The sequence below is a fragment of the Mastigoproctus giganteus genome, chromosome 3 (genome assembly GCF_048544385.1).
Source record: "Mastigoproctus giganteus isolate SK-2022 chromosome 3, ASM4854438v1, whole genome shotgun sequence".
Classification (NCBI taxonomy): domain Eukaryota; kingdom Metazoa; phylum Arthropoda; class Arachnida; order Uropygi; family Thelyphonidae; genus Mastigoproctus; species Mastigoproctus giganteus.
Window position 1 is genome coordinate 9,536,518 of NC_143577.1, and position 12,520 is coordinate 9,549,037.

General features: G+C 36.8%; 1 protein-coding gene across 1 annotated transcript; it reads right to left on the bottom strand.

Annotated features, from left to right (window-relative positions):
• Nucleotides 1-1,789: 1,789 nt before the first annotated feature.
• LOC150087656 (DNA repair protein XRCC2-like) lies at nucleotides 1,790-12,303 on the bottom strand. Its single transcript, XM_090369848.1, has 2 exons — nucleotides 12,201-12,303; nucleotides 1,790-2,659 (listed from the first exon to the last, which is right to left on the bottom strand). The coding sequence occupies exons 1-2, from the start codon at nucleotides 12,246-12,248 to the stop codon at nucleotides 1,790-1,792; spliced, it is 918 nt and encodes a 305-aa protein (XP_090225974.1). The 5' UTR covers nucleotides 12,249-12,303.
• Between the last annotated feature and the right edge of the window lie 217 nt (nucleotides 12,304-12,520).

A 12,520-nucleotide genomic window follows, 5' to 3' on the forward strand; every position in this document is an offset into this window, starting at 1 on the left:
AGCGGGTGATTAATTGCTGGAACAAACTTCCATCTGTTGTTGTGGAAGTTGATAGGTTAAATAAATTTAAGGAGGAACTGGACAAACATTTAGAGGGAATGGTTGTGTGAATTTTTTTTTTTTTTTACTACTACTACACTGAAAAAGTGAACATAAAATGCAATGCAACTGTTGTGCCCCCCCAAAGTTTATATTGTTTTAGAAGTACACCAATTATGTTTTTAGACTAAAACAACTTTCCAGCTTTTCATCAATATATTTAAATTTATAATTCTTAAAATATCAACTGTAATACTTAGTCAAATTTTAGTATCAAATTCATAAATTTCAGCTGAAACATGACAACAAAAAAGGCTCAGATTAAAAGTAGCCTAAACCTAAAAATAATCATAGATCCTTTAAAATTGAAACATTCTAATATACACATACATATATAATATATTCCCAACATTCTGCCCTTCCACTGGATTATAATTTCATTATATTCATTCTGCAGGGCTTTTTTTTTTTTTTTTTTTTTTGTTGATGGTGAAGGAGGGAGGAGTACGGATAGTCTACTAATTTTTAAGAGTTTTATAATCAGTTAATTATAACTAATTATAATTTTGCCCTATACTTTTAATAATAATTAATTATAATTTTGCCCTATATATTCCAGCTTATTGATTTTGTTTTAACATTGAGTCCCCTCCATCGCCATCAGAAAAAACAATTATGTCCTGTTGAATGAATATAATGAAACTGTAATGCAGTGGAAGATTTTATGTATGAAGGTCAGTAAGAAATTAATGCATGTGACAAACTTGAGATTGTTTCTCTACGCAATCCCTCTAAACAGCAATATATTTTGTCAACTTTGAACTAGCCACTATGTAATGAAATTGTAAAACTCTTTGTCACAATGTTAGTATGTTGTGACCAGAAGTCCTAGTCAGAAATCTTCATCTCATTGTGCTGCTGTCATCCTCAAAAAAATTGTTGCTCTTATAATTTAATCCATTCATATTCAAATAATGAACAACATAAAATTAACCCTTCAAACAGAATTATTAATATCAAGCTTCAAAACAACACACAGTTGAGCAGATTGCAAATTTTAAATACTTAGGTGCAATTATCAGCCAAAGTGGAAGAGTTGAAGAGGAAATAAATAATAGAGTAGCAGCACCAGGAAGTCTGTATAATATGCTAAATAGAAGAAATAGATTTCTTTCTAGGCCAGAAATAATGAAGAAGCAAAAATTTCAGTATAGCAATCAATATATATTCCAGTTTTAATGTATAACTGCAAGCTATAGGCTTGCAGTTATACATTAAAAAATTATACATTATATAACTTAGGAAAACTAGACAAGACAAGACAAGACAAGATTAGAAAACAAATAATAACTATTATAATAATAATATTAGTAATTTAAACATGGAAAGAGGTATTTAAAAAAAGGTGTAAAGCGGAAAGAGACTAGAGTCTCTTCCCCGAGATAGAAGGAAATGGTGTGCTCTACCTGTTAACTTGACAAGATCCATTAAGAAAGAATCTCTACACTGTTAAAATATTCCTTCAATTTTTCCTGCTTTTGTTGTATATGTGAATAAAATCACTAGGCTGTTCTTTTAGATGCTCTGTATCTTCTTTTTTTTTTGCAATATTCAATGTAAACCTTGCCCTACAAAATTTATAAAAACTTTCATACCATTTGGCACAGTATATACATGATTATGTGATAAAATATTTAATATGTGTGTATATATATGCACATCACTTAAAATTATTTAATCATTCAAAAAATTATTCAATAACTTTCACTCCAGCATCTGTCACTTCACACAGTCTAATTTCTGTTCTGTCATTTGCAATTTGTTGAATGGTTATTAAATTTTTTTGATTTTCTAATGTGGGATTCTTCTCAAGGATAAGACGACAGGTCACAAATTGTTGCCAGTGTTTTCCCATAAAATCAAAACCTCCAGAAATAGTACACAAATTATTAGCAATGCCATTTTTATTTCCTTGAGATTTTAGGTGGTTGCAAGAGGAAATGTTCATCAAAAATTGTTTAGTTGCTATTAATATAAGATTATAATCACTCATAATCTTATTAAGAACTTTCACTATTTCATTGTAATGACTTTCAAGTTTTTTTAAATTATTCATATGATTGATTCTATCTATCCAGTAGAATGCAGAGATGCTGTCTATCATAATCAATGATATTTTACTATTTATTCCAAGAAGATTTTCAAGTGAATGTAGAGTAATCAAGAATTGTTCAGTATTGGCACATTTCACAATAAAAAGTGAACTGAGGCAGCTTTTAATGAAGGAAGATATGTCTTTATGGAGAGAAATTTTTTCAGCTTCATCGGTTGAAGATTTTGTCTTGGCAGAATTTACTCTTTTTTCCAAGATTGTAATCAGCCTCAGTAAGTTAAAATGATAGTCCATATCAATAAATAAAACACCTGCATTTAAACCTTCTAAAACAATACCTCTCCATGTGGGTGGTAGTATACATCGGGCAATGAAATGGTACAAGAGTTCAGTTTTTCCAACTCCAGCTTTACCGAAGATTTCAATAACATCAAGACATTGGAGATTTGGTAAGAGACGTGGTTCTAAAGATGACAGAGTGGGTCGAGTTCCAAGTCTTGCCAAAAGCTAAAAGGGGAAAAAAAAAAAAAAAAAAAAAAGCTTCTTTTCATGAAATATTCATTACATAAAATAAAATATAAAAATTTAAATATTTTTGCTAACTGGACAAAAAAAAAATGACTTAATATATAGCACTACCATCATAAAATCATATCATCAAAGTTTCTTGCGACGACCAACTAACTGGTTAAAATAAATTTTATTAAAATAAAAATGATATATACATAAGATAAAACATCAAATGTCATCAACTAGAGGGAGTGAGACTCATCAATATTCTAATATATTTCTGATTAAGGTAGAGACTTGAAATTTGATACAGTTATAGAATAGTCTTTGCTGGTAATGGAAAAATTAACAAAACTATGACAAGTTATCTGGGGGTCAAAATTTTTAAAATATACATGCATATTGCTAAATGTGCATCTTTCCAATAGAAGTAGAGATAGAGACTTGACATTTAATATTGATAATAGGCTTGACGAGTAGATTCCAAATATACTGCTTCTTTTTAGATTTGGGGAGATAGGTCCCCTTCCCAAAAAAACCCATTTATTATTGACATATGGGGTTTTTTTCACAGCATCAGTATTACAATACTACTGCAAAAGGATTTGCAGAGGTATTGTAATAGTGCAAATCCTTTTGCAGTATTACAATACCTGATCACATGAAGACAATCTGGTTAGCCAATAGCAAACTTATGCTAAGTTTGTTATTGGCTAACCAGATTAAAAGTTTGTCATACACTTAGCGGATTCACCACCTTATGAACTGCAATTTAAATAATGTGGTCAATCTGCCATGTGTATAACAAATGCAATCTGGTTAGCCAATAGTAAACTTTGAATAATTTTTCATCTTGCTGCTATGATGAACTTGCCATCACTGTTTGATCTCCAACTTTTTCACAGTGAAAATTTTTGCAAAGCTTGCAAAAGAACTTGGATCACTTTTTTACAAGTTTTTTCTTTTTTTTTTCATTTCAATAATTGTCTTACACTTGACCTTGTGGTCAAACTGTTTTAACCTATAGGCCTACTATGAGACTAGGGTGTTCATCTGCTGCACACAGACAGAAAAAATATTTTCAGAAATCACTTTCTCTCTTCTCTGCACAGTGACTGGATGATCTGTTCTGATAACAGGACTACAGGTTGGAAACAACAGTAACCACAAGCATGTAATGTAATGTAACCAGTATATTCTTTAAGCCTCAGATGAAGACAACAAAATAGAAATAGAAGACAGGACTGTAGGCTGTCCTCTATTTATATTTCTTTAAGCCTCAGGTGAAGACATCAACATAAAAATCATAATGCAAGGCAGTTATTCCATAAATTTAACACAAATCTTTTTCTAAATTAGTAAATCTGAGTAAGATGCAGTCACTTTATCCCTAATTAAATTTTTTTTATGACTGATATATGTAAGCTTTCTTCCTTGCATCATTTTTCAACTACTAATAAAGTTCCCCACATGAAAAACATGACTTTCTTATCCAAACACAGAGATTCATGAGAAACTCGAACTGTCTCATTACAATTGACATCTTACACAGATGAGAATATCTGGTACTGAATATTATATCACTTATTCCATGCTTTAGAAAACAACTGAAGAAAAGAAAACACTTTAGAAGACAATGCAATGTTGAGTCTGTTTGGTGTGACATAAGCACTGGGAAAGGAAAAATGAGAATAGGTGTGTGTTATAGGCCTAATGAATTTGATGAGTATAATGAGCAATTGTGCAGAGAAATAGAGTGGGCTAGTAAATCAAAGTGTCTTATAATGGGTGATTTTAAGAAATTGACTGGAGTTTGACTGGAATTGACTGGAATTTGTGGGTTGGTTGCTGTTGTTGTTATTTGTTTTTTAGGAGCATTAGCAACAGGCCATATTGCTCTAGGGATATGCGGTGGTCATTCCCTGACCTTTCTGCATCCTCCGTATTTGTGGGTTGGTCACACAGCTTTTGTGGATTTATTGGATGATTGTTATCTACAGCAGCATGATTGGCAGGCAACTAGAGGGAGAAATACTCTTGATCTGATTATCATTAGTGATTCTTCATGCATTAAGACTCTGCAGATAAAACCACTAGGTGGCAGTGATCACACCTATTCTCATTTCTCATTTCACACCTATTCTCATCTCAACTCTCATCTCATTTCACACCTATTCTCATCTCAGACCACTATAGTCACCTTTACGAAAGCAAAAACCTTCCCTTAACTACCATCAGGGGTAAAGGGAAGGTTTTTGCTTTCGTAAAGGTGACTATAGTGGTCTGAAACAGTATTTAAATTCTATACGGTGGGACCAACTGATGATGTGATGTTACCAACAGCAAATTCAAAATGGGAATTTGCTGTTGGTAACATTAGGTATAAACTCACAGAGTGACTGCACCTTACTCAGATTTACTAATTTAGAAAAAAAGAAATAATATTAGAAGCTACTAGAATTTTCATACCAACTAAGAAATATTGTTCAAGATTTAGGCCTAAATGGATGTCAGATGAACTAATTAGACATGTGGCAGAGAAGAAAAATGCATGGGATACATATAAATTAACAGGCGACACAGAAGCCTATGATAGATATAAGCGGGTCTATAACCAAGTCACAAAGGAGGTTAGGCAGGCAAAGGAAGATTATGAGAAATATTTGGCAAAGGATGCAAAGAAAAACAGCAAAGAGTTCTTTACTTAAGTAAACGCTAGAAGGAAGGGGATGAATCATATCGGCCCACTTGATATCAGTGGTTCAACTGTTGATGATCCTGCTCAGGTAGATAACAAACTAAAGGAAAATTTTGCATCCACATTCACACATGAGGAGTTATTCAGCGAGGGGAATGCCAGAGGTGTATTCAACTCTGGCAGTAAGCTAGATAATCTTGTAATAATTGAGAGTAAAGTGGAGGAGAAATCGAAGATAAACATAAGAAAGGCACCTGGGGTGGATGGAATCTATCCAGTTATATAAAAGGAAGAAGCAAAGGAAGTAAGCAAACCCTTAGCCATAATTATCAGAGCTTCCTTGGACTCAGAGGAGGTGCCCGTGGACTGGAAATGTGCAAATGTGATCCCAATCCACAAAGGAGGATCAAAGGGAGACACAGGTAATTATAGACCTGTTAGTTTAACTTCTGTTCCAGGGAAATTAATGGAAGCACTGGTTAAAGAAGCATTGCAGGATCATCTAGACAAGACTTCAGTTATAGCTTGGACACAGCATGGGTTTGTTAAGGAGAAGTCTTGTCTGACCAATTTGATTGGATACTATGATGTAGTCACAAAGGAACTGGATGCAAAGAATAATTTGATATCATATATTTGGATCTTAGAAAGGCTTTTGATACTGTTGCACATTGAAGACTGCTGCACAAATTGGAGCAGTGTAGCATTGGAGGCAAATTGCTGCTATGGATAAAGGGATGGTTGAGTGGGAGAAGACAGAGAGTGGTAATCAATGACACTGCTCTTCCTGGACTAATGTTATTAGTGGAGTCCCCCAGGGTTCAGTGTTGGGTGCATTGTTGTTTTCTGTATTCATTAATGATATTGATGATGGTATATCAGGCTTAATGCCCAAGTTTGCAGATGATATGAAGGTTGGCAGAGCAATTAATGACAATAATGACAGTACGCTGCTGTTGTTTGTTTGTGATTTTGGTTTTTAGGAGCATTAGCAACTAAGGCCATATTGCTCTGGGGATATGCGGTGGTCATTCTCTGCCCTTTCCACATCCTCCGTATTTGGTGGTCACGGGCTCGAACCCCGGTCTAATTAAGAAGGATGTAGAGCTGTTTGAACGAGTACAAGGAAGGGCAACAAGATTAATGAATGGAACAAATTGGAACTCTTATGAAGTTATGAGCTTATGCAGCATCAGCCAAAAAAATATCACACCATTCCCTCCAAATGCCTGTCCAGTTCCTCCTTAAATTTATTTAACCTATCAACTTCCACAACAACAGATGGAAGTTTGTTCCAGCAATTAACCACCCACTGTGTAAAGGCAAATTTCGGCATATCTATTCTACATCTGTGTTTTCTTAATTTGAATTTATGCCCCCTTAGGTTCGTAATCTGAACAAGTAGAAGGATCCCATCAGAAATTAACATGCTCAACCCATTCAAGGCCTTATACACCTCAATCAGATCACCACGCAGGTGCCTAGTCTCCAGCCACTGCAATTTGCAGAACTTAAGCCTCTCTTGGTAAGAGGATCCCTTCATTCCCCTCACCAATCTTGTTGCCCTTCTCTGTACATGCTCAAGCAAATCTACATCCTTCCTAAAATGAGGCCTCCAGACCTGTACGCAGTACTCAAGGCGTGGCCCGACCATTGCCTTATACATAGGGACAATCACCTCCTTTTCCCTGCTAGCAAAATTCTTATAAAGTCTTGAATTGTTTGAGCATGCTCAATGCTGATGGGATTAGGATTAGCATTAGCAAAGGCACATGATGCAAGAAAGCAAGCTTATATAGCATCAGCCAAAAAAAAAAAACGCTTATTTCACCCATCCACTCACTCCAAATGTTTGTCAAGTTCTGTCTTGAATCTATTTAAGCTATCAACTTCTACAAGTACACATGGAAGTTTGTTCCAGCAATCAACCACCGGCTGGCTAAAGGCAAACCTCCACACATCTATCCTACAATTGTCTTTCCTCAATTTGAATTTATTCCCTCTCAAGTGATTATTCTGAGCAGGAGGAAGAATCCCATCAGCATTGAGCATGCTCAAACCATTCAAGGCTTTATACACCTCAATCAGATCACCTTGAAGGTGCCTAGTCTCCAGACTGTAATTTGCAAAACAAAGAGCAACCCTTTGTTCCATTCACTAATCTTGTTGCCCTTCTCTGTACTCGTTCAAACAGCTCTACATCCTTCTTAAAATGAGGCTTCCAGACCTGTATACAGTACTCAAGGTGTGGCCTGACCATTGCCTTAAGCAGCCAACAAGCTGCAAACTATTATCTTGGCAGAGTTTTTTAAAATTTATAGCAGATTCATCTATGAAGGTAGATGAATCTGCTATAAATTTTAAACTACCCTGCTAACCTATGAAGGTAATTCATCTACGAAGCAAATTAGGCAGAAATATAGATAACAAAAGTTGAATATAAGTCCAAGCCTCTCTGATCATGGAGAGACTCCCCATGTTTGAAATCAAATGTAGGTTGCATACACTGAATTATGACCACCTACCCAATACTTCGTAGGTCCTCCTTTTGCCCTCAGTACAGCAGTTTTCCGACGTGGCATTGATTCAACAAGATATCAGAAGTGTTCAGGAGGTATGGCTGCATTACACACAAGCTGTGTGTAATGCGGCTAGAAATGCAGGTATGGAGGTGATTGGTGTATCCAGATGCCTGATATGCTTTTCCATAGTGTCCCACAAGTGCTCTATGAGATTGATATCGAGGGAGTTCGGAGTCCAATCGATATACTGGAAGTCAGAACTGTGTTCCTCAAACCATTCCTACACAACAAGTGCCCGATGGCTCGGCGCATTATCAACTTGGAACATACCATCGCCATTCGGAAAAGGTGTAACATAGTGGGGTGTACACAGTCAGCAAGCAATTGACTATAGCGGAGACCAGTAATATGTTGTTCCACATTAGCATTACCATTAGTAGAGGCATTTGATGCAAGAAAGCAAGCTTATGCAGCATCAGCCAAAAAAAAAAAAAAAAACCCACTTCCACTTCACCCCTCTGTTCGTTCAAAATACCTGTCCAGCTGAGCCTTAAACTTATTTAGGCTATCAACCTCCACTACAAGGGATGGAAGTCTGTTCCACCAACCAACCACCCGCTGGCTAAAGGCAAATTTCCGCACGTCTATCCTACATATGTCTTTCCTCAATTTGAATTTATGCCCTCTCAGGTGATTTTTCTGAGCTAGAGGAAGAATCCCATCAGCATTGAGCATGCTCAAACCATTCAAGGCTTTATACACCTCTATCAGATCACCTCACTGGTGTCTAGTCTCCAGACACTGTAATTTGCAAAACTTAAGCCTTTCTTCGTAAGAGCACCCCTTTGTTCCATTCACTAATCTTGTTGCCCTTCTCTGTACTCGTTCCAGCAGCTCTACATCCTTCTTGAAATGAGGCCTCCAGACCTGTATACAGTACTCTAGGTGTGGCCTGACCATTGCCTTATACAAGGGAATAATCACCTCCTTATCCCTGCTGGAAAAATTCCTGTATATCATTGACAATACTCCATGAGCTACTCTTGCAGCCCGTCTGCACTGCTCAGAGAACTTCATATCTGCCTGCACAACCACCCCCAAGTCCCTTTCATTCTCTACCACTGTCAGTGTAGTACCACAGAGTTGATACGTTGCTCTGGGGTTGCTGTTTCCCATGTGTAGTACTTTACATTTGTCAATGTTAAACTTCATTTGCCACCTCTCAGCCCATCTGCTCAACCTTTCCAGATCCTGTTGCAGCAGCATAGTGTCAGTAGTGTCCTTGACAACCCTGCCAACCTTTGTATCATCTGCAAACGTGTACATTAAGCTTGATATACCATCATCAATATCATTTATAAATACAGAAAACAATAATGGATCCAACACTGAGCCCTGAGGGACTCCACTAATAACATTAGTCCACGATGAGCAGTGTCCATTGATTACCACTCTCTGTCTTCTCCCCCTCAACCACCCCTTTATCCATAGCAGCAATTTGCCTCCAATGTCACACTGTTCCAATCTGTGTAGCAGTCTTCCATGTGCAACAGTATCAAAAGCCTTTCTAAGATCCAAGTATATAATATCAAAGCTATTCCCTGCATCCAGTTCTTTTGTGACTGCATCATAGTATCCAATCAAATTGGTCAGGCAGACTTCCCCTTAACAAAACCATGCTGTGTCCGAGCTATAACTGAAGTCCTGTCTAAATGATCCTGCAGTGCTTCTTTAACCAGTGCCTCCATTAATTTTCCTGGAACAGAAGTTAAGCTCACAGGTCTATAATTACTTGTGTCAGCCTTTGATCCTCCTTTGTGAATTGGGGTCACATTTGCACATTTCCAGTTTATGGGTACCTTCCCTGAGTCCAAGGAAGCTCTCATAATTATGGCTAAGGGTTTGCTTACTTCCTTTGCTGCCTCCTTTAATATAACTGGATAGATCCCATCCACCCCGGGTGCCTTTCTTGTGTTTATCTTCAACAGTTTCTCCTCCACTTTACTCCCAGTTATTTCAAGATTCTGAAGCTTACTGCTAGAGTTGAATACACCTCTGGCATTCCCCTCGCTGAATAACTCCTCTTGTGTGAATGTCGATGCAAAATATTCATTTAGTTTGTTAGCTACTTGAGCAGGATCATCAACAGTTGACCCATCAATATCAAGTGGACCAATCTGATTCATCCCCTTCCTTCTAGAGTTTACATAAGTAAAGAACCGTTTGCTGTTTTTCTTTGCATCCCTTGCCAAGGATTTCTCATAATCTGCCTTCGCCTGCCTAACCTCCTTTGTAACTTGGTTGCATATCAACTTGTATCTATCATAGGCGTCTGTGTCATGTGTTAATTTGTAAGTATCCCATGCATTTTTGTTCTCTGCCATATGCCTCATTAGTTCATCTGACATCCATTTTGGCCTAAACCTTGAACAATATTTCTTAGTTGGTATGTAAAGCCTAGTAGCTTCCAAGATAAGTTCTTTGAATGCTTCCCATTTTGAATTTGCTGTTGGTAACATCATCAGTTGGTCCCACTGTATAGAATTTAAATACTGTCTCGGTCCATCGTAGTCGCCTTTACGGAAGCAATAACCCTTCCCTTTACCCCTAATGGTAGTTACCTCTTTGAGTAAATCCCACTTCAGCACACTGTGATCACTGCCACCTAGTGGTTCATTTATCTGCAGATTGTTAATGCATGAAGAATCACTGCTGATAATCAAATCAAGAGTATTACTCCCTCTAGTTGCCTCCCGAACATGCTGATGTAGAAAACAATCATCCAATAAATCCAGGGGTCCAAGTTCCTGCCAGTGAAACATGCCCCACACCACACAACTGCCTCCACTGGCCTGCACTTTTGATACCATGCATGATGGATGAAGAGCCTCATGTTGTTGACGCCAAATCCATACACGACCATCCATGGTGTGGAGTAAATAATGTGACTCATCTGACCAGGACACTTTCTTCCAGTCTTCTAACATCCAACTTGCATGCTCTTTGCACCAGGTGAGTCTTTTAGGCTGATGAACCTTGATTAGGAGAGGATGCTGTAGGAGTTGTCTGCTGGTATAGCCCATACATGCGAGCATGTGACGCATGGTCATGCTAGATATTGTTCCGGGTTGGACAATGTTGTATTGGGTAGTCAACTCTTCAACAGTGCTATGCCTGTTCACTTGTACTAGTCGTCAGACCCGGTGCCCACCTCTAACATCAACCTTTCACTGACCTTTGCAGTTTTGCCGTCGAGTCATTGTTTGACCATTTTGATGCCAGTCCCGGTACACTTTAACAATGGCAGCTCTTGAACATCCCACCAGTTCAGCCGTTTGGGAAATCGGGACACCAGCTCATCGAGCCCCCACAATATGTCCTTTATCAAAGTCCGATAAATCCTTCCTTTTACTGATCACGCTCAGAATTTTACTACCTACTGAACCACTGACACTTTATCTATGCTACGTAGGTCAACTAACTTTCACTCTTGTACCTCAAGTGGTCAATGGGTCGCATTCAGTTTTCATAGGGGTGGTCATAATTCAGTGATCACTCAATGTATATGAATTTTAATCTAAAGTACCTTATATTTTTATTTGAGTAAATTTAGGTACAATCTGCACTTGTAAACATTAATTACTGTGGAAACATCAAATATGTATTTGGTTGTTCAGTTTGGGGGGGTGATAAGTCAAATAATACAAATGGTCTGTCCTGTAGTATTTCAGATGACAAAATTACAGAAATTCGGATAGACAAAACCTTAAAAATGGAAAATTCTTAACTTTGTTCAGTTCTATAGGTACAGATTGTACCTATAGAACAGAACAAAGTTTCCATTTTGAGAACCACTATTTAATCAACAATGTTAATGCAACCTTGTTGATGAATTTAATAAACAAGGTTTACGCACTTCGGAATTTGAATTTGTCGCAAACAGTCCAGATCCTATGCATTCTCAATATATGGGAAATTGGGTATATGAGGCTCACTATTTCACCAATTTTCAATTCTTGATATAACCTGCATACTATGTCGCTAAAAGAATATATACATACAGTCCATACACATACATACAGTCAACATTTTCATATGTAAAGAATGCTTGAGATCTACACTTTCAGCACCTTTTTAAAATGAATGAAAAGAATTTAGAATGGATGGGCCTATAGAAAAACACTAAGCAGGTACTAAAAACTCTACTGCCAACTAGGAAGTATTTTTGTTTAATTAAACACCTGTTAAAAAGTGCTCATTTCATACTAAGATTTCATGGTAAAATATTAAATCCACATTTTATAAAATATGCTCATACCTGAGTTCCAGTTTCAGACTTAACATATGGTACTGAAGAAGATGCCATCTGCCAGTATTTTTTTCCCTCTTAGGTGATCATGTATTGGATTTATTCTATGGAATCAGATGAATTCTACATCAAAAGAATGAAACAGTGTAAGCTGCATATATTTCATACTGTGAACTATATTTAATTAATTAACTGATCATACTATTCATATAAAGTTTTTATATGTTGAACAAATCCTTTGCTTACCATCACACAGATAAAAAAAAAAAAAAAAAAATATTCTCTGACACTGCTACTTCTATAAATTGGAATTTAAAACTTGCAGCTGT

Coding starts and splice junctions, on each gene's coding strand:
- LOC150087656 (XM_090369848.1), bottom strand. CDS start 12,248: ATGGCATCTTCTTCAGTACCATATGTTAAGTCTGAAACTGGAACTCAG. Junction 2,660..12,200: donor AGTCTGAAACTGGAACTCAG/GTATGAGCATAT, acceptor TTCCCCTTTTAG/CTTTTGGCAAGACTTGGAAC.